Source organism: Ochotona curzoniae, unplaced genomic scaffold (assembly GCF_017591425.1).
Source record: "Ochotona curzoniae isolate NIBS_2020 unplaced genomic scaffold, NIBS_Ocur_1.0 scaffold_461, whole genome shotgun sequence".
Taxonomy (NCBI): Eukaryota; Metazoa; Chordata; class Mammalia; order Lagomorpha; family Ochotonidae; genus Ochotona; species Ochotona curzoniae.
Genome location: NW_024467120.1, coordinates 1,532,110 through 1,554,535, shown reverse-complemented (window position 1 = coordinate 1,554,535; position 22,426 = coordinate 1,532,110). Strand labels below are relative to the sequence as shown.

Genomic DNA, 22,426 nt, shown 5'->3' with positions numbered 1-22,426 from the left:
ACTCCCGCTGCTCTCTCTGCGTCCACATGAGTCCTGGCATGGCAGGCTGCATCTGCCAAGCGGACACTTCTCCCTCCACCCCCTGCCAACTGGAAATAGTGATACACAGCCATTTCCCAGGGCTGTGGGGCAACTTAATTAATGTTTAGGAAGCACTCTGAGATCTTCAGATGAAAACTGCTGGGTAAGTGCAAAATTATTATTAGTTCTCGGCTCCCAGCCCTTGACTTGTGTGACACAGGCTTTTGTTGCTCCTGGACGGGAGTTGTTTATGGGCTGTCCAGCTGGCATTGCTGGGCCCAGGCAAGTGCGTACACATTTGCAGATATTTTATTCTCCTCTGAACAAAGCATTACAGCTCGGTGGGGTCTCGTAACACTTTTGAGTGTCTGAATTTCTACTGCTACTAAGTACTGCAATCTGCAAAGAGTATATCGTCAACAGGCTCCTTTGGCAGAGAACAAGGAAAGAAAATGGTCAATTTGGAGAAATAACCCCTGCGATAATGAAGAATAAAGCCGTATCGCCTTCTCAGGCAGAATCTCAATGAACCACCAAGTGAGGGCTGCCTCCATTGCCTGGAGGGAGCCTGGACATGTTTATGCATTGAAAGGAGGAAAGAAGAGGAGATTGGCTTTCTCTGCTTCCTTCACCCTAACAACTTCTCCGGAGCCATGGAAACAAATGCACCCAGCCTCCGTGATGTTTTCCTGCTAGTCCTTGGTTACCTAACTGTGTACTGTCTGGGATCCCATGGGGAGAAGGAAATGGGGTGAGGGAAGAGAGAGACACGCATGCGTGAAATGCCATCCCTGAGGGGCAGATGGGGTGGCATGGCATGTGGCAAGCACTGGAGCCATCTGCACCGTCACCCCCCCCCCATTTTCCTTTCTCTAAGCCATGTTTATGGCCACCCCATTTCAGCCAGACACACCCCGACACGTTCACTGGTGTCTCCTGGTTGAGCATTCCACTTCTGTTGGCAGGGTTTGTTGCTCAGCCAACTGCTGGCTGATGTTGCTTTCCAGCGTCACTACGAAGCAATTCTGTGACAGTAGTACGAAGGCACAGAGCCCATGAGAGAATCAGGTGTTAGTTCTACGGTCAAATGCAAAAAGAAAGGAGACAAAAGAGCTCAGATCGTGGGCACCCTGCTTCCTCTGACGAGCAAGTGCTGATTAAACGGAATATCAAAAGGAGGTCAAGAAGGAGCCAGGAACATTCTTCCGGAACAAGAGTGTCCAGGCAGGAGTGGGAGTGGGAAGGCAGCCAGCCAGCTGGAAACACGCCGTCTGTGCCGGCAGGAGTGATAGCCTGATTATCTGGAGTCATGGCTGGGAAACAGAGGATCGCTCCTCTGATCCAAGACGACTAACTACTGCCTGATGCACAGGGGCCAGAAGGAAGAGACAAAGTTCTAGCCCACTGTCATTTTAAGAGGCGAGCAGGAGCTGGTGTTTTGGTGCAGTAGGTTAAGCCACCACTTGTGATAATAGTCTGAATCACCGTTTTTCTGCTTCCAATCCAGTCCTCTGCTAATAACATGCCTTGGAAAGCAGTGGAAAACACAGTACTTGGACCCCTGCTACTAACATGGAAGACTAGGATGGAGTTGTTCTGTCTCTCAGCAGGCCCAGCTCTGGGCATTGACCATTCAGAAGTTAGCCAGCAGGTGAAAGATCTTTCCCTGTTTCTCTCTCTCTCTCTCTCTCTCTCTCTCTCTCTGTTTGTGTATGTCTTTCAAATAAACAAGAGGGAAGGAGACATAACTGAAAATAAAAACAAAACAAAAAATAGCATGTACAACAGCTAGCAGAGTAAAAAAAAGCCCACGAACCAGCGCCAGGATCCCATACGCATGCTGGTTCGTGTCCCAGCTGCCCCACTTCCCATCCAGCTCCCTGCTTGTGGCCTGGGAAAGCAGTAGAGGATGGCTCAACGCTTTGGGACCCTGCACCCATGTGGAAGACCTGGAGCAAACTCTTGGCTCCAGGCTTCAGGTCGGCTCAGCCCTGGCTGTTGCGGCCACTTGGAGAGTAAGGCAGCAATGGATCTTTCTCTCTGTGTCTCCTTCTCGCTATATATCTGCAGTTCCAATCAAATAAATACATCTTAAAGAAAAAGAATGAGGGAAGGAAGGGAAAGAAGGAAGGAAAAAAAGAAGGAAAGAAGAGAGGGAGGGAGGGAGGGAGGAAGGGAAGGAGGGAGGGAGGGAGGAAGGGAAGGAGGGAGGGAGGGAGGGAGGAAGGAAGGAAGGAAGGAAGGAAGGAAGGAAGGAAGGAAGGAAGGAAGGAAGGAAGGGAGGAAGGAAGGAAGGAAGGAAGGAAGGAAGGAAGGAAGGAAGGGAGGAAGAGAGGGAGGAGGAGGGATGTCGAGGAGTCAGTTTACTGTCCTCACCCTTCTCCTTTGGATCTCCCATATTATCTTGCGCTTTCATTTCTCCCGGCACTTCCCTTCGCTGGTCATTATCCTGAAATTGGATCTGTTGTAGCTTTCCCAAACAGAATCCTTTTGTCCTGCTGTGCCAGCTCTCCCCACCAGCACATCTACCTTGTTATTGCCTCCTCTCGACTCCATCTTGTGCTGTTGTAAACCTCAGGCAACTCCCTAGCTAAGGCTGTTCTCTGCCTTCCTGCCTTATACTGCCCTCACTGCACCTGCCATTCTTTCCCACTTTACCATTCAACATCTTGCTTAGGTTTCAAGTTCAAGTTCAAATGCAACCAGTTCTGCAGAGCAGGACTCCCAGGTGAGTTTGGACATGCCCAACATCCTTTGCTTTGCCCTTACTGCTCTTGACATTCCTCCACAGTACGATATAAAGCAAAAAGTTGTGCATACAGCTCCCAACTCATTTCCCTTGCCATTAGATTCTAAGATCCTAGAAAGGAAAATTATTGTGTGTTGTGTATTGTTGTTTATTTATATCCAGAGTAAAGGCTCAGCCAACAGATTTATGCTTAATTCCACCACTTTAACACACACACACACACACACACACACACACAGGTTATTAAAAAATGCAGGTGATCGAATGCTTATTTCTTATGCAATTTAAAAGATGAAAGTTGGAACATAGTACATGTGGTCTGGGAACGATAGTAAGTAATGATAGACCATTCTGGACAGTGACCTGACTCAGTCTTATCGTTCAACCAGGTGTGATCTGGTGTTGTGGCATAGTGAGTAAAGCAGCATCCCAGTGTGTGGCAATTTGTGTTCCAGCTGTTCCAGCTGTTCCAGCTGTTCAATTTCCAAATCAGCTCCTTCCTCAAGGCCTGAGAAAAGCAGAGTAAGATGGGCCAAGTGCTTGGACCCCTGCTCCCCATGTGGGAGACCCTGCTCTCTGCAGCCACTTGGTAAGTGGCTCTCTTTGTTTTCTCTCCACATCTCCTTCTCTGTAACTTGGCCTTTCAAATAAATCTTTTTAAATGACCTGGCTTTGCCAGTAATTACTTCCAAAACGAAGGGGCAATGGTCAGTGAATTAAGCAAAGCAAACAGATTTTATACTAAGATATTCAGTCCTTTGGCTGCTTTTACATAAAGATGAAATATTAGACAGTTATTAAGTTGGTGCAGCCAAAGAAGATTGCCAATGAGGAACTTGCCAAGAGTCCAGTGTGAATTATTTTGAGGCTGCTGAATGTCAGCAGCCTGTGGGGTCCATGGCTCAGCCCCATGTGGCTTCCTGTGTGTCTACAGGCTGCTGTGGTCTCTTCCATCCCACAGTCCCAGCAAATGATCAGGCTGGGTCCTTGTGACGAAACTTGCTGGGTGTGATTCTGACTAAGACCACAGGCTGGTGTCCTGATGCCCAAGGGACAATTGTAACAACCACAAGGCTTCCCCTGGCAGTGAGGACAATGAAGACACAGTGGTCACAGTTGCCTCCCTCCTCTGAAATACCATGATCAGCATCACTCAAGGGCACAAAATAATAGCTCACAAACTGTCATGGACTGCCCTCCATCCTTCAATCACCCACTTGTTCCCAGCCCTTTCCTTCCTACTCCCTATACCCCCCTTTTATTTTATCAAAGACTAGGTGTGAAATGCTGAGTCTGACTTTCCATTGTGACATGCTGAGTTTCGGTTTTCCACCATGTTTCTGGTTTGTCAATCCATGCTGATGCATGGCGACCCTCCTCAGTGTCACTGTAATTGAAGCAGCCACAGAGCAGTCTGCTCACCGCTCTGTACCAATCATCCTAAAGCAACGTGACCTCTCCCCCAAGCCAACGTGTTCCTTTTAACAAAATGGCTTTGTGTCATGGTCTGTGACACTTTCTCCGTCTCCTTCTCTGCCTTTCTTGTTTTTCTCTCAACTGGGCACTACTTGGTAGATATTGGGCTCAGTCACTTAGTGTATCATCTCGTTTAACCCTCACAATAGAACTGTGAGGCAGATCCTGTGATTACCATTCATTTACTCTTATTTTGAAGATCCACCAAATGGGCTTAGAGAGCTAAGACTCTGCCCCAAATGGTCCAAATTCCAAAGCACCAAACAGGTGATCAGGACCTCCCCACTGAGCCCCAAGCTACACAGTCATCCCAGCACATTGGACGAAGTGTTTGAGTGGGTGACAGATTTCATAGCAACTGGAGTTCCAGATCTGAGACTCCAGATTTCAGGAACATTCTTCTTCATAAACAGCCACTGACTTACAATGTCTTCAAAATTACGACAACCACTTGGTACTTCACAGGGGTAGTAATGTTTGAGGGGCAGGGAACCTTTCTGGGAATCTTGAGAGAGCCCATGAAGGTCAGGTACACAGCCTCTGACTGTTTCAAAGCAGCAGTCCTCGCTCCATCCATGGGCACCTATGGGCATTCACGTGAACTTGGCCATGCACTAAGGTGCAACCCAGTACCAACCAGGTTTCAGCAGCATCTCTGGAGGTCCACCCGCCACGCATGGCCCTCCTCCCACAGGAAGAACTCGCTCAATCTCATCTTTGGATTCTGGTTCCCCAACTAGTTTGTCACTCATCCCGGAGCCTTGTGAGTCGTCTTGAAAAGATAAAAAGACAAAGACTCCCTGTTCACATTCACACTTTTAATAACACAAAAGCAGCAACCAAGAGGTAAAAGCACTGAATCCACTCAGTGTCCCCCTTCTTACTTTAACATTAGTGTAGGTGATCCGCACACTACTGAAGGGTTCAAGGATCTCTTTGAAAAACAAGTGTAGAGAGGGTCACAACAGATGAGAGAAATTCAACAGCTGCCAATACCCATGCAACATTTCTCAAACTCCCTTCTGTCCATGGGCAGGGTGCCTGCATGTCCACATTGTGGAGTATTCTGGATTTCAGGATCAGATCAACAAGCTGGCTCCCCCACTTCCCAAAGGAACTCATACAGAAGACTATGCAAGTGACGTCCGTGTCGCCTTCTTTGGAATGCATGTAAACGAGTGTAACACCAGGCCAGCACGTCTCAGCAGGGATGACAACCCCCGGGAGAGCTCTGATTCTAAACAAAGTTTCATATGTTTTCAAAAACATTTTCACATCATTTGAACCACTCCATGCAAGAGCCTTTTGGTTAACCACTGAGAAAGCAAAACGCCAGATGGAACTTGCCCAAGATTATGCAGTTAGGGAATGGGATAACTGGAATTGAAACCCAGAAGGTGTAATCGGACCAGCACTTCCGGCACGTCACTCCATTGCTCTATCCCATGGTCACCACTTCTGACTTCTCATTCTCCATCAACAGGTGTGGCTCAGTGAGCAAAGCCCTGAAACTGCGCAGATTTCGAAAGGGGAAGGAAATGAGCCCTTCTATGTCAAGCGTGTGCAGCTCCAAAAACAGACGTGGCGTTCTTCTTTACCACTTTTTCATGACTGTTGGAGAAGCATCTGTCCACCTTCTGTGCCCACACACACATGCTACCGCTCTCTTCGGGCCAGGAGGCGTTTTGCTCTATCTTTCCCACTCTGATGTGGCTTGGACTGTGAGTTTCTCTCAATGTAAAACATCTGGGCTGGTGCAACAAAGCACAGCAAACCCACAGAGATGTTTGCCAAATGCGGACAAGGATGGCTGTCCCCAGGAGGGTATCCCAGGGACAGCTCTGGGCTTCCACTGCTCCCAAGAGCCCTTTGCAAACATCCCACCAAAGCTTTCATATGCTGGAAAATTATGTCCCAAGAGGTGGACCAGACAATTGCATGAAATGCCAGGACAGTTGCCATGGAGAGGCTGTGATGGCCCCATGCTACGTGGTCATGGGATGTGTTCATGGCTCTGCAGGCAGGAAGTGGACTAAGATCCACATTCAGATGCTGTCAGGTGTGGAAGACTTCCCAGGAAAGATGGCATCTTCAGGGCAGAATCCTTCTTCTCTCTCGGTTTAGAGTGGCAGATGGGCGATCCTCAGAGCCCTCGATGTCAGAGTATCACTTGGCAGAATTCTTGCTCACACGACTTCCGTTTTCTGAAGAGTCACTGGCCCTTGAGACTTACTGGGGGAGGTGACTAGAAGAAAGGCTGGTTCCACACCAGGCTTCGAGAAGTCCGGAAAAATGCTCTGTAGCCGTGCAAATTTCTAGAAAAGAGAGAGAGAGAAGTTGAGAAGTGAATAATGGGAAAATGCAGCATTTTTCTACATCATGCCTTAAATGGCAGGAAGGTCTGAGGCTGGGCCAGGCCAAAGCTGAGAGACAGCAACTCCATCTGGGTCCTGAACATGGGTGGCAGGGGCCCAAGCACTCGGGCCATCACTGCTGCCTCCCTGGTGCGTTGGCAAAGGAGTCGGACTGAAAGCTGAGCAGCTCAGAACTCGATATAGCACAGCTTCATAAGCAACTTCTTAACCCGTGATATGACAGCAGCCCCATTCCCTAAGAGCTGGTGCACAGCGGAGCAGGCGCTCTGTCACGGATGTCTGCAACCTAGGACCAGAAGACTTGCTGTTTTGCAGACGGCTGCACTTCAAGCCCCTTCCCTCGGAGACTTCTAGGCAAAGTCAAGAACCACAGAAGTAGGTGTTTTCCAACACAAAACTAAGGTGGATTGTTTTCATATGCAAATAGCACTAAAACACTAGAAGCTCCTGATGGGGCAACACCAATGGCTTACACCTTTCTCTGCCCCTATAGTGCTCAGCTTAATGTCCTGTAATGAACAGAGGTTCACAGGAGTCCTCAGTATTCTTCTATGAGCATGTTCTAGCTTTTCATTTTAAAAGTTCTTCTTGAGAATAACTGGCAGATTAATCTTTTAGAAATGCAAAGGATCTAGAAGAATCATATTTAATAATTTGGTGCAAGATCATGGATACCGTGAAAGCATAATTTCCCATCTTTGTCTAATGACGAGAGATTAGTACGTGTGTCTGTGTGTGTGTGTGTGTGTGTGTGTGTGTGTGTGTGTGTGTGAGACAGACATAATGCTGGAGACTGCCATTTGGAGCCATGGTTAAGTTCTACTTGGGACACTTGCATCCTCCCAGCTCCACTTCCAATTCCACTAATGCACACCCTGAGAGGCAGCAGTGAGGGCAGCAATGGCACGGACTGGCATCCCTGCCACCCACATGGGAGACCTGGATTGGGGTCTGTGAGCCTGGCTCCCACCTCACCCAGTCCTGGCTGCTGCAGAGAGAAATCTCTCTCCTTGTCTCTTCATCTCTCTGTCTTTCAAATAAATAAGATTGATTCAATGATCAAAACATTTCAAAACGAACATATTTTTAGTTACAATCATTATACACAGTTATGGGCTAGAAGATGATGTGTCTTAATTGACTGCTGTCTAAAATACGAATCACAGATGCATGCCTCAACAGAAAGGCAGGAAAGGTGGGTAGTGGAGCATCACCAAGAGCCAGAACAACCTTGGGGGAGCTCCTGGGTGGCGTCAGCATTGGTCCTGTAGCCGGCGCTGCCCAGGGATGCTGTGACATGAGGCTGGATCACTTCATAGTGGATGGAGCCCACTTTGGGAAGGGGATCCTCATGGGTTGGCTGTGGTCAGATTCTCCCAAGATTATAGCCCACCCAAAGAGGCTTGAGGTTCCAAAGCTGGAACCTGTGACCAACAGCTAAAGGTCACCTCTGAGATGCCAGCTAGGCACCTGTCAACCTCCACCCCAGAGCTCTCCACCCCTCACCCCTGTGAGCCCCAGGGCTCTGGCTTCTCAGGGTGGACTGTAAGGAGGCAGTGGGTCCAGGAAAGAAGCCCCGGGAAGTAAACATTCTCAGGCAAGCAAAGAAAAAGGACCCATCCCAGGAAACCTGAGGATGCTGCCCTGGCATGGCAGAGGTCCATTTTGGGACCCAACCCCATAGCTACAAGGTCTCTGGTCTCCCGGAGGACACTTTGGCATTTCTCAGAGTCCCTTCACCCATCCTACTTTTCCGTCTTTGGGGCAGGCTCTATGTGTGGCTCCTGGGAAAGAAACCAGTTGCAACTATTTCAGGTGGAGGTGGGGGTGCTCCATTAGTCCAGAGCTCAAAGAATTATCTCCTATTGAAGAATTGACACTCCCTGCAAGACATATGCACACCGGCGCCCCCAGGTGATCTACAGCGGGAATAGACACTTGAACACTTACACAAGTGAAAATGATGAGTGTTAAGTAGAACATGACCAGGGCCAGCAGTAGCACAAGCTCGGCTCGATACTTCTGGAAATCGACTTCCTTGCGTCTGGTGGGGCAGCCTGAAAAATAAGGAACAGATGAGGCCACTTGTCCAGGAGCTTCCTGCCATCATCAAGCGCTTCCAATCCACATTCCTGCTTTCCCCCACCCCACAACGGCCCCCTCCCTGCACTGCGAGAAGAGCCCAGCCTAACAGGCTCTACGCTTCTGTTTGTCTGGCTATGGGTGACAGGCATGTCCGGACAACATCTCCCTGAGTCTTCAGGGCAGGCATGGATGGTCCCATTGTGTGGATGAATCAGCCGAGGCTCAGGCAGGCTAAGGACGAAGGAGTCTGGGAGTGACAGAGCCTGGTCTGCCTATTTAGCCTCCACTTCTGGTGCCATCAGAAGAAAAAAAAAAAAAAAAGAGCTAAGCGATTTGGCTGAAAGGTCCACTCAGTAGCAGGTGGAGTAGACAACCACAGGGAGGCCCTCCCCTGGGGCCAATGGATTTGAAATTGGATTCAAAATTGCATGGGCTCATCTAGGGCAGATTCTCACGGGAGAGGTTGGTGACTGCTATGCCGACAGGGCATGGGGTCCGTGCTGTGCATCGTGCTCAGCAGGTTATTTTACTTAACAAGTCTGTGTGCCCGGCGGTGTGGCCTAGCGGCTAAAGTCCTCGCCTTGAACGCCTCGGGATCCCATATGGGTGCCGGTTCTAATCCCGGCAGCTCCACTTCCCATCCAGCTCCCTGCTTGTGGCCTGGGAAAGCAGTCACGGATGGCCCAAAGCTTTGGGACCCTGCACCCGTGTGGGAGACCTGGAAGAAGTTCCTGGATCCTGGCTTCGGATCGGCATAGCATCGGCCGTTGCGCTCACTTGGGGATGCAAGATCTTCCTCTCTGTCTCTCCTCCTCTCTGTATATCTGACTTTCCAATAAATAAATAAATCTTTAAAAAAAAAAAAAAAGCCTGCCTGGGAGATGTTACTATCCCCGTTCTAGAGATGGGAACGTGGAGGCCTAGAGACCATTGGTGATATTCCCTAGGTCACCTGTCAACAAGTACAACAAGTACACAGGGGCAGAGTTCTTCTCTGGACTGGATCTAAGCACCTCTTCCAGAACGTGACCTTGGAGAGGAAAAGCAGAGAAGAATGCCAGGCTCTGCTCGTCGCCTCTCTGCTCCACTCTCTGCTCAGTCAAAAGAGGTCACTCTCATCTCTTCTTCACTCAAGTGGCAGTCACTGAAGGCCTACTGTGTGCCAGGGTTTGGCAGAAGTCACTTTTCTGGGAGAAGCAGAGCAGGCAATCTGCACACAGCAGGCTGGGTGTGATGACAGCCATAAAGATAAACAGACCCAGAGAAAGGGCAGGAGACAGCAGGGTGTGTGTGTGTGTGTGTGTGTGTGTGTGTGTGTGTATGTGGTTGCATACACACTCATTAGTCATGAGGGATTAGTTCCTGGAAACCACTCCACTTAAAATGCAGTAGTATTTGCCTATAGCTGGTACACATTTCTCCTGTATGCTTTTCAAAATGAAAAACTTAATTTTCATTTGTCTGAAAGGCAGAGAGAGACTGAGGCAGAGAGAGATCTCTGTCAGTTGGTTCATTCCTCAAATTGTCCTAACAGCTGGAGGTAGGCCGGACCCAAGCCAGGGGACAGGAACTCAACATGGTCTCCCATGCGGGTCGTAAGGACCCATGTCCTTGAACTATCCCTTGCTGACTTGCATTCACAAGCAGCCTGGACTCAAACTCGAGCACTCCAATACGGATACAGGTGTCCGAAGCAGCATCTCCACCATGGCATCACTACCTCTCCATCCCGCAAACTTTATGTTACAGTAAGACTACCTATAATACTGCACACAGCGTAGAGGGTATGTCAATGGTTGTTATCATTTCGGGGGAAATAGCAAGAAAAAACGTCTGTGTGTTTTCATTTTCAGATACAATTTTTCTTAAACCTTTTCCATCCCCTCCTGGTTGACTCTGAAGAATAGGAGCTGCAGACATGGCTTGCTCAACTCTGATAGAAGTAACAGCAAAACAGCAACACAGACCCTTTAAACAGTCCTGTGCTGAGTCTTTCGGTGAGCAGACAGAAGGACAAAGCGACCACCACACAAAAAGAAGGACTCCAAGACAAAAGTCAAATGAAAGGCACAGGGTAAGCCATGCAAAGAAAAAGTGACACCATTTTTTTATAGCAGAATTTAGCCCAGATGGGGTCCAAAGCCACTGAGCGCGACCCCAAACTGAAGGTCTGATTGGAGGCCCTGCAGAAAGTGCCAGCAGAAAACACTGGGGTCGCCTCACCTGTCACTTTCAGGAGCATGATGCCACTGAGGTTCCTCAGTCCTGGGAGCTCCTGCAGGGTGCACCTGTACATCCCAGCGCTGCAGCCCGTAGCGTTTCGGATCTTCAGGGAGTAAGGTCTTGTCCAGGGGACCTCCAAAGAGCCGTTGTGTCCTTCCTGGTGGGCGTGCTGTTCTCCGAGGTGCGGATCTGCCTGGACTGCCTCGACTCTCTGCTCATTGCCCTCCTTGAGCTGTGAAGAAGCAACCAGAAAATGCATCACGTTCCACTGCCAGGCCCTTGACAAGTGCAGGTGTTACATCACCTTGCAAAACCATACCTAGACCCACGCTTCTGGAACAAGCTATGGGGGCTGTTGAAGGAGAGGAAAGAACCTACCACAGACCAGCAGGGCTCTCTGTTCCCTGGGGTGTAAGACCAGGACTATTCAAAGTCTTCCACTCTCTCCCTACGGATGCTGCTGACAATGGGGTTGTGTTGTGGGTCAGTACCTCTGGCTGAGACTTTGTTACAACTGTATTAAAGATTCTAGCTGACCCCTTGACTGATTTTTCATGTTGAACCCCAGTCTGCTATCTGAAAAAGTTCCTAAGTCTGTTAAGGTCATGGCCAGTCTGCTCCACTAGACTCAGATCAGCCAATGAGTCAGACCTCTGCATAAGGCACCCCTTTGACTTTGCAAAGTTGCGCATTGGCCCAGCCACGCTCACACTGCAGGAGGCAACAGGGGTTCCCGCTCCACCAGGAATAAGGAAGGGAGTGCCGGACCAAGTCTCTGTGGGCCAGATCAGCAGATACTGGATCCAACTAATCTCACATGGGAGGGTAGCGGGGGTTCAAGTCACCTGCCCTGGCTCAAGAGAAACAGGTAAGCAGCCAAGGAGTTAGGGGAGTTCCACATGAACTACACAGGCACTATGCACTCGGCGGGGTTAGGGGCTGCACCCCAAGTGACTGCCGAGCTGGGGTTCCAGCCCGTGTGTGTTCACATTCCTGTGCAGCGGGCTGTATGTGTGTGTGTGTTCACATTCCTGTGCAGTGGGCTGTGTGTGTGTGTGCACGTTCTTTCGCAGTGGGCTGTGTGTGTGTGTGTTCACTTTCCTGTGCAGTGGGCTGTGTGTGTGTGTGTGTGTGTGTGTGTGTGTGTGTGTGTGTGTTCGCCTTCCTGTGCAGTGGGCTGTGTGTGTGTGTGTTCACATTCCTGTGCAGCGGGCTGTGTGTGTTCACATTCCTGTGCAGTGGGCTGTGTGTGTGTGTGCACGTTCCTGCGCAGTGGGCTGTGTGTGTGTGTGTTCACTTTCCTGTGCAGCGGGGGGTGTGTGTGTGTGTGTGTGTGTGTGTGTGTGTGTGTGTGTTCGCCTTCCTGTGCAGTGGGCTGTGTGTGTGCACGTTCTTTCGCAGTGGGCTGTGTGTGTGTGTTCACTTTCCTGTGCAGCGGGCTGTGTGTGTGTGTGTGTGTGTTCGCCTTCCTGTGCAGTGGGCTGCAGAGACATCTGGTGGTAGGATCTCTGAGTCCTGCAGAAAGCCCAGCTCTCCCAGCACCGGGCTGAGATGAAGGGCTTTTCCCGGGACTAGTGGAAGTATACAGATTCCCCACCCTGGGAAGTCTTTCCTGTGCTGAAAGGTTCCTTCCCCAGCCACTGAGGAGAGGATAATAAAGTACAGGAAGGACAGGTGGCCGAGGAAACCTTCGGGCAAGCAAAAGGCACCCAGCTGTTTGCAGACCTGTTTAATTTTACACTATTTTTTTTCCCTTTCCAAGCCCAAGTCAACCTCAAATTGTCGCTCCCCCTGTCCTCACTGCCCACCCTGCCCTCTTCCCCGTGCAGCCTGGACAAGGGGCTTCCTCCTGCCAGGCAGTGCCCTGGGATACCACAGAGGACCCCCAGCTGCCAGACTATCCAGTAAGGCCGGTCAGAACTAATGAACTCAGCTCCATCTGTAGGCCCCACGCATCTCCCACCAGGCGGCTGGGTCCTAAATGAGCCCTTCCTCCAAGTGCAAATGTAACAGCCATTCTGAAATCTTCCTCCCCCAGTTTTCCCCAGGAGGCGGCCCCTTCTGCAACTTCCAGAGGTGAGCCTGGTGGAGCCAAACTGCAAAGCCCTCTGGAGCGGGTGGCGCTACAAACTGTGTTGCCTATTCACATAAAGTTGGCCCCTTTTTCTGGCTGGAAGCTGGGAAGAGCTGAAGCAAAGTGGTGCTGGCCACCCTGTGAACTGGCTGGCAAGAGCCTCCTGCCTGTGTGTCGGAGGACGAGGTGGGTGTACTTATAGCTCCACAGCAATTACAACGCAAAGTTGTTGTACATCTGATGCTTATATGCCCACAGGGCTCTGGCCAAACATCCAGCCCTGGATATTTTTTAAAGCACAACATTCAGGCTAAGTGAGACATCCAGAAACGACAGAAATAAAAACTAGAGGGCCCGGCGCGACAGCCTGGCAGCTAAAGTCCTCTGCACGCACTGGGATTCCATATGGGTGCCAGTTCTAATGCCAGCAGCCCCGCTTCTCATCCAACTCCCTGCCTGTGGCCTGGGAAAGCAGGCCCAAAGCATAGCCCAAAGCTTGGGACCATGCACCTGCATTGGAGACCTGTAAGAGGCTCCTGCCTTCTGGCGTCGGATTGACTCCAGCTGTTGCTGCCACTTGGGGAGTGAATCAACGGACGGAGATCTTCCTCTCTGTCTCTCCTCCTCTCTGTATATCTGACTTTCCAACAAAAAATTATAATAAATTTAATCATTTCAGGAAAAGAAAAACTAGAGTAATGCAAAGGAAAAGAACAGCCTCCTGAAGCTTTTGTCCCTCTCCCCCAAATATTAATTTGTTTGTTGGTTTATCTGAGTAGAGTGGAGATCGGCGCTGTGTTGCAGCCAGTAAAGCTGCTGCCTGCGGTGCCTGCATCCCATAGGGCTGCCAATTAGAGACTGAGCTGCCTCACTTTTGATCCGGCTCCCTGCTAATGTGACTGGGAAAACGAGCAGACGTGCTTGGGCCCCTGCACTCACGTGGGAAACCTGGAAGAAGTTCTTGGCTCCTGGCTTTGGTCTGGCCAGGCACCAACTCTGGCAGTCATTTGGGAAAATGAACAAGCTGATGGAAGACTTCTATTTCTTTCTCTGTGTGACTCTGCTTTTCAAATAAATAAATAAATATTTTAAAGAGAGGCAGGCAGAGACAGCGAGCGCACGAGAGAGATGTCAGTAGCAATCTGATCCATACTTTCCCAAATGGCCACAATGGCCAGAGCTGAACAAGACCAAAGTCAGGAGCCAGGAGTTCCATCAGTTGTCCCAAGTGGATGGCAGGGGCCCAAGCAGTTGGGCCATCTTCTGCTTTCCCAATCATAATAGCAGGGAGTTGGATCAGAAGTGGCACAGCCAGGACCTGAATAATATGCCGACATTGCAAGCAGCCACTCCTGCAGAATTGGATTTTACTACCACATCCCAGCCATCATGGGAAATCACAGAAAAATACCACAGCTCTTATGATACCATCTTCAAAGACTCCTTCTCTTGAACAATTCAGAAAACTTCTGGCCCAAACTGGGCACTTTGAGCAGCATGCCTTGCCTGATAACCAGTCGCAGCCAACAGAAGCTCCACAAATTCACTGTGCACCTGCAAGTGTTTCAGAGTCCTCTGGCTCCTTTCACACTCTAGGGATAGCCATGTCTGGTCCCCCTTCCCTTGGCCACGTGGCTGCACCTGAGGCAGCTGGGATTTGCTCACAGCTGTAAACATAATAGCAATTTTTAATGTAAATGTTGCAGGCTCCATCCTAGCAGCATCAAGGGAGTTCTTATGCAAAAAGTGGTTACAGCTCCGTAATGTGGCCAACAGGCATTGAAAACCGAAGGAGAATTTCAGCGGAAACAGAAAACAGAGCCCACAGCAAAAACGGCCATCCCCAACTTGGCTTTACGAGTTCTCAGAAACATCGGAGCTGGCTCAAGATCAACCACGGGCAAGAATGGTTCTTGGAGCATTCCAAGTGCCAACGTGTTTCATTGCTCCTCTGCAAAAAGCATTTGAGGAAATAGTAATTTATAACAAAAGGAACCCTCAGACCCATTCACAGCTGAGCGTAATTGATGGGAACGATTTAATGCACACTTCACAATGCTGAAATTGTAGCACAGGGTGGGAAGCACAACACAATTCGGGCAAATTAATTTTCTCAAACCCCTCATCCCAATCATGTTTTTCAAAGCTACGTACGCCCTATGCATTCATTTTTATGCTGCCATCATTTTTTTTAAATTAACAAAGGACAAAATACTACGGAATATCTCATTTTCAGAAAGCCTAGAGAGAGTTTGACTCATCTCAAGGCCTCCAATTTGACTAAATAATTTAAACACCACATTCCTTCACCAAAATGGAGATTTGATCTTAAGGAGACCAGAAGCCTTACGTGAACTCTCTTTCATTTGCTGAATACTAAATCAAGCAAACCCAAGTACTGCTTTGCAAGGCATTTGAATTGAAGAGTTTTGTGTTCTTTTGTTTTGAATGATGGGCAAATTCTAAATGGAACAGAAGAAAATTAATAATTAAGTTTGAGCTGCCCTGGAACCACTATGTCAGTCAAGAAGCCTACCGGTGGAAAGTGCCTTAAAAATATTGACTTAATTTTACCCAAATATATGCCAATCACTTAGATTACCTTCTTTGAAAGCAAGACGGCAAAAGTTCCAGTCCCAGAAAAAAAAATTAGAAAAAGAAATTTGATCATGAATTTGAAATAGAACTTTATCATGTATTGGACTGTTAAAAAAAAAAAAGTGGTGGGAGCCTAATTTAAAGCAAAGAAACAGATTTTTGAGGGGGGAGGGGAAACGTATGTGAGTCTCTATGGCTAGAAATTCTGCACCTAACAATTCAATAAAGCCCATTTAAAGGTAAGGACTTGAAGAGCTTAACAGCGGCATTAAATTAATCTGATATATGTCAACCATATGGGAATGGCTTTTTTTTATTGCATTTCTTGTGCACTAACATTCATGTACCTTGGTTTCTGACTCAATTAAAGTGTCAATAGAATCCCCATTCATCATAAAAACAGCTCTTTATAACACGCAAAATAGTTTGGCTGGGAGGCTGATGTCCTAATGAGGGCTGAGTCTACAAGCATTAACATCGTGGTTTTTTTTTTCTAAGTGTAGTTTTATTAGAAAAATGATTTTCCACTTGGAGATTTACTGGGTCTAACAGACAGGATCGGATTTATGGCTGCTAACGGAGAACAGCAGAGGCAGTATCATGAAGAGCTCGGGCTTCAGGAGTTTTGTGCAGCCCCAGCCCCTCCTTGGCTAGTGTTGCTCCTCCACAAGTGACTGACAGCTCCCAGGCTTGGCTGGCCCAGTGCTGGAGCAGCGTATTCCCCACCAGTCCTACTGAATCAGAGGCCGCCCTCACCAGGTATCATGTCACCTCAATTAGATTCTGTAAAGCTATGTCTCCTAATACAACCATAGTCAGTGGCAGGGTTAGGAATTCAACCTATCTTTGGGGGAACTCAATTTAACACACAGCACCAATGAGAACTGTATTACGATTTGACATTCCCATCCCAGTTCTATTTATTTCTTTTTGTTAAAGTTAACTTTTTTTTTTCTGGTTGCATTTGCAACCTCTGTTCACTGAAAGAATCCTAAGCGACAGCGACACAAGAAGAAGGGATCAGGGTACCCTGTCTCCACCTGCTGCAGCCTCCAGGCCAGGCCCCTGAGTTCCCACACCTCTCCCTCTTCAGGGACTGACACCTTGAGGCCTAAAAGGAGCCAGGACCTCATCTCCAGCACAGATCCACAGACTCTGGTCCAGCATGATCATGAATTGTTTATTGCATCCATGGTTTTTCTCTTCCCAATGCTTTTTCCCATCTAGCCCTCATAATCCCAGATAACCCCCCAGCTCTTCTGCGACCTATTTTCTCTTTGCAGCGTGAGGATGAGGACATGAAGGAAGACCAGCTGCTGTTCTCAGCAAGTATCAGGTGACATGACCACACCTGTGGCTTCCCAAGGCTGTACGAGACCCCCACGATACACACATAGGGACTTGACCCCCAACACACATTAAAGCAGAACAAAACGAGATGAAGCAAGAAAACCATACCTATGAGTGGAGAGGAATCTTGAGGAAGTATTTTGATCCTGCTCTGGTTTGAGCTATGGACTAGCACTGGATTATTTAGGGTTGGCCACAGTAGTGGTCAGGAAGGCATTACAGAAATAGATTGAGACGGAAGAATCCCTCCTTAACTAATGCACCTGTTCTTCATCCTGCCTTACACACAGCCTTCCCCTTGGTCCCTGAGATCTCCTCCAAACTTCCTCTTTTCATGTGGCGACACTACCAAGAACATGACTGAGACAATCCCGGCCTCATGTGATTGAGGTTCCCCCTTTTATTCATGGAAAAAAAGTGCGTTTCAGGGTGGGGTGCTCATTTTTACTCCCAGCTGCTTTCATCTCCACCCTTTCAAGAGAAAAGATTTTAACAACTTTGTTCTAGCATTATCTAAAAATCACAGTGATCTTCTCCCATAGGTCCCTGTGAGGTAGCTAATTCTGCCCTGGTCACTCCGCCATGGATCCATATGAACAGGACTAGGGATGAGGAAGGAAATTAAGGAAAAGTCCAACAATCTGTTTAACCCTTTGGCAGCTTTACCTGGTGGGAGCTGCACCTCAAAAAAGGATGAAACTTCATCGAGATTCATTTTCTAACAGGCTCATGTTGTGCCCATCACCTTGAGAGGAAGGTTTTATTTATATGTCATTTTATTTATTTTTATGTCATTCTCTTTGCTTAAACCCCTTCGGCAATCAAAATCTTTACTGCCAAAAGGATGGTGTTCAATAGCCTGGCATTCAAGATTCTCCACAACTCGCCCCAGCCTGCTCTCTAGCATTCCCTCTCAGCTACCTGCTGTGTAATTCTCTCGTCTAGGTCATCTGCTGTATAGGTCCTCATTTCCGTGCCTTTATTCAAAATGTTCCCCTGGTAAAAGTTCCATGTTGACCATGGGATGACCAATGCCAGACCCAAGATGTGGCACACATTTGAAGACTTAGAAAGGTGTGATGAATAACGAAAGTACAAACAATGGAGACATCTAAAGCCAACTGTACATCTTTCTTGGGCCATGGATGGTCCTGGAGTCCCCACAGAAGAGCCAATCAGGACCAGCTCTACAGGCGCCAACCGGGATAGGCTGACTTTTTTATTCTAGCGTACACACACTGCTTTCATTATCTGTTGCGATCTTCCTCTGTTTAAGAGGGAGATGTTTCCTTTTACTCCTACAAATACATTCAGGAATCAGTCTTTGCCAAGACAGCCTTGTAGAAGAACTATAGAAGGACCCTTCAAGGGTCTGCCAGGATCGTGGGTCTCAGCCATTCCCAACTCTAGCCCCTTGTGCTCTGTCCTCACAGCCCCTTGCTTTGCAGCTCACTGTCACAGCAGATAGCAGGCAAAGGAGAGAGAACGGGAACTCAGCCATATACAAGGGAAACAACATCTAATGGTTCACGGACAAGTGCAATCCCCTGGTGCCTCTCCTGCAATGTCTGAAGCCGCTTCATGCAAGCCACGGACCTGCTCTCCAACGGTTCTCTGGTGCCATAATGTCAGAGACAGAACCGACCACGGGACGAGCCCTGATCTGCCACAGCCTGTGCTCCTTTCAAGAGTGTAAAGGTCAAGTCTGATCTCGCATCTGAAATCACTGTCCTACTTCCCCTTTCTCCTTTCCTTTAGAGCTCATATAAATGGAACATTTGTCTTATGATGCATGGCCGTCCTCGCCCCCGCAGCATCTCCCAGAGATGACACCAGATATCCCCTTTCGTTTTACATCACCACGGGTTGGCAGGGCTCCGAACATGACCCAAGACGGCTCTGTCTTTCCTGGATAAATGACCACTCAGCATTACTCCAGAGGATATCAACCGCACCCATCTCTTGCACCCAGACCTCTGTTTCCAAACACAGCATCTTCACTGGACTCAGTGTAAGCACAGACATTCAGCAGGGAGCTCTGCCACAGTCCTTCACCTATAAGACCTTACCCCATGCACACACATTTCAGCTATGCCCTCTTGGGCCAGAATTCAACCAGAGAGTAACCGACTAAAGGCATACTTGCCTTTTTGCTCCAACTTTCTTCCCGCAAAGAACCAAACTCTATTTCAATTTTCATAGCTAAATGGATCCACCATTCTAAGGGTGATAACTTAGTAGCTTTTCTATTTCCTTTCAGTCACCCATTCTACCTCATAGGAGACACAAGTCCTGGAGAGGTACCCCCTTTGTCCTATCTCAGTGAGGAGGGCACAGGTCCATAGGAAAGAAGAACTGGGTTGGCAAGAACTGGGCTGTCCCTGTCCGCCTTGGCTATGGCTTTGCCCTGCAGTGAGGACCCTGCAACCCCCTCTAAAGAGACTACAATGGACACTGCTCCTTCCCGACTCACAGTGGAGTCACAGACACTGATTGGACACCATCTACATTGAGTTTTTTTGGTAAAAGGCATATGATGAATAAAAACACAAAGAAAACGCAGTTTACTGGAGTCCTGTGTAATACACAGTGCCAGGTGGACAGCAACGGGATGCTCTGAGTGCCTGAGGACAGAGCAGCACATGGAATTTTAAACTGAGAGTCATTAACAAATAATTGCCACCTGCAGAAGGCTGACAAGAATATGACTTGAGCTGGTGGACGGCAAACACCCACTCCAGGGGACTCTGCTTACTCCTGCGTGGAGTAATGAAAGAGACATGAGGTGAGCCGAGAGTGGCCGGCTGTGGTCACCAGGATTCAAGTCCCCCAAGTCACTGGAGCAGAGGGGAAAATCACAAGACACTGGGGCTTCTGGGAAATGAGGTATTTCACTCTTGTGTATTGACCTTCCTTCTAGAACACAATGCCTGTTGTTTTTGTGCAAACACAGTCTATACACAAGAATAATGACTGGGCTAGGAAAGCTCCAGTCTCCATGGTCAACAGAAGATGCATACATCCTTGGTCATGCCACACACATCGCTTCCAGGGGACCCAACTGGCTTCCCGGCCAAGTCCAACTCTCCCAGCCCAGAATCTCAATCATAATCTACTTTTTGAGAAATCGCTTTGGTCTGCTTTTTCAATGTTCTAGAATTCTCTGGCTTTTTTTTTTTTTTGACAGAACATTGAGAATCCTTCAGGATAAATCTTACAGGAACCACATCCAGTAAACAGGCACACACACGATAGTGCTACATCATCAGCCGCCAAGCAAGGAGAGGGCAAAGGTTAATTACTCTGATTTACTAAATCATTCTCAATGACCCTGTGCGAGAAGATTGAAGCCGACAACCGCTTGCACTTCACAGGCTGAAATTTCATCTGCTGGTTTCATGAGTCCTTTTTAATTACTCCCCTGGGGATATTAATAATGTTTTCCTTTATTTTAATTACTCTCTGGAAGGGATAGTGGTTTTGTGCATTCCCTCTTCTTGAAGATAACAAAGTCCAATGCATGACTAGCCTCAGGATACTTGGATTTTTCTGTAGCTTAAGTAATTAAGGTAGAAAACAGAAATAGCTAACGTCCTCCAGCCCAGACTCCGGAGGCAAAGCCCAACGCCTACCACGGTCCAGCCTGTGGACCAGACCAGGCTATTCACTCCCCAGGGTGCAGCTCCCACACCTGTTAAAGCAGCAACATTACCTTTCTGGGAATCACAATGCTGCGCAGAGAGAGCGTGGCTTGGCCCATGGTGTGGTTTATGACACAGTTAAAACTACCCTTGTCTTGACTATGAGAATTTCGGGAGAGTTCTGATCCCACAGAGAATAAGGCGCAAACAAAACGGGCATGCTGACACCTCCACACGTGAGTGCTGGAAGCAGCGGCACCATCTCCCCTGTGCAAACGCAGCAAGCACCTGCCCTGTAATGATCAGGGCAGACAGCGAGTGACACATAGGCTAACACACAAGTATCCTGTAGCCCCTGAGCCCTGGGGAAGTGAACACACCACACACACACACACACACACACACACACACACACCAGTCCCATGTGCAAGCTCCTACTGCATCTCTCAGAAGGCATGCAGAAGAAAGTCTTGTTCCCTCTAACATGGCAAATCCCAGAGAGTCCACTGTGCGAGCCTGGGCTATCATTCTCATTGGCTTAGCATAGAGGTGCTGCTGTGGCCAGAACCTGACTCAGAGAAGGGGCCAGGAAAAGGTGCCAGCAACAGCTGGCAGGGGCTACTTGGCTCTGCCAGGCCTGGAGAATGTCGATCTTGGAACCCGGTGAAGGGAAACCTTTCAGCAGCCTGGGAGGAACTTGGTCTTTTCACAGCAAGAACACACGTGGTCTCCAGCTCATGCACCCTCACCGATGCCCTGGTCACAGGGCCGCTCTCTCAACTGCCACAGGAAGGAGAAGCAGGAACTGGGGAGGCGGGCAGGTCTGGCAGAAGGGGGATGACCACCTATAGCTGCCACCCGCCCAGCAGCCTAAATACCTCTAGTTTTCAATCTTTCTCCGACTGCCCAGCTCCCTCCTATGCTTCATGCACATCACTGTCACCCCAAAAGGCTGAGGACATGTTTCCCTGCCAAGGCTCCATCTAATGGGGCAATGGTTGCTCTTCTTCGTGCTTCCCAGAGCTTATCCAAGGGGGAGAGTCTCCACGTTTCCAGAACATCTTACTGGAATCATTTACCTGGAGCTACCTGGAGAGGTCTTCAGCTAATGAAATCTCAGTTGGCCTCCTAACCCGGTGCGGATGGGTTCAGAACAGGCCTGCGGGGAGGCTCTGGGTACCCAGGGGTTAGCAGCAGAAGACCTCACCACTCCGGTCTCCCCCAGCCCCAAAGGGTCGCGATCCCGAAAGGGAGCTGATCCCTGCTGGACGCCAAGGAGCCGACCAGACCCGAGTAGCTGAGCTTACCTTGGTCCAGTAGGCTGTGTAGCGGACTTGGGGGTCCCAGGGGGCGGTGCAGGGCAACTCCACATCCTCCCCGCAAGCTGCTGTCACCTCCCGCGTGGCGAGCGCCAGACTGCAGGCTGCAAGATAGGGAGAGAGAGAAGGAGAGAAGAGAGAGCGCTCCATGAGCCCGGGCCAGGAGCAGCCGTGGCAGGCCGGCGGGGGGCGACGGGCGTTCGCGGGGGGCCCTACCGCAGCTCAGGAGCAGGAGCTGAAGGCCGCGCGACATGGCCGGGACGCTGCGCCTCCGCCGCCGGGGCTGCCGAACTGGGGCGCGCCCGCGCAGCCCGCGCTCTTGTACCCGGCGCCTCCGGGACTTCCCCGCGCGCAGTCTTGGGGATCCCCCGGCAGCGGCGGAAGCGGGCGACCGCCTGTCGGGGCGCCCCACGCCCGCCCCCAGCTCCGCCCCCGCTCCCCCGGCGCGTCCCCGAGACACCCCCTCCTCCCCCGGCGCGCCCCGAGTTCGCGTCGCTGCTGCGGCGGGGCCGCGG

The 22,426-nt window shown here is 49.4% G+C and overlaps 1 protein-coding gene across 2 annotated transcripts; it reads right to left on the bottom strand.

Moving 5' to 3' along the window:
* Window positions 1-5,049: 5,049 nt before the first annotated feature.
* On the bottom strand, window positions 5,050-22,212 carry CD83 (CD83 molecule). 2 transcript variants are annotated; one of them, XM_040967698.1, is made up of 6 exons: window positions 22,128-22,212; window positions 21,900-22,015; window positions 10,930-11,161; window positions 8,572-8,678; window positions 6,417-6,561; window positions 5,860-5,872 (listed from the first exon to the last, which is right to left on the bottom strand). In XM_040967698.1, exons 1-5 carry the CDS (start codon window positions 22,162-22,164, stop codon window positions 6,433-6,435), a joined length of 621 nt encoding a protein of 206 aa, XP_040823632.1. In that variant the 5' UTR covers window positions 22,165-22,212; the 3' UTR covers window positions 5,860-5,872; window positions 6,417-6,432. The 2 variants fall into 2 exon arrangements, with proteins under 2 accessions (XP_040823631.1, XP_040823632.1); XM_040967697.1 differs by having other exon boundaries at window positions 5,050-6,561.
* Between the last annotated feature and the right edge of the window lie 214 nt (window positions 22,213-22,426).

What these genes read in the sequence shown, in the direction of transcription:
- CD83 (XM_040967697.1), bottom strand. Translation starts at nt 22,164, where the DNA reads ATGTCGCGCGGCCTTCAGCTCCTGCTCCTGAGCTGCG. An exon ending in GCTCCTGCTCCTGAGCTGCG is followed by an intron (nt 22,016 to 22,127) that starts GTAGGGCCCCCC and finishes CCTATCTTGCAG; the next exon opens with CCTGCAGTCTGGCGCTCGCC. An exon ending in CATGCTCCTGAAAGTGACAG is followed by an intron (nt 8,679 to 10,929) that starts GTGAGGCGACCC and finishes CTTATTTTTCAG; the next exon opens with GCTGCCCCACCAGACGCAAG.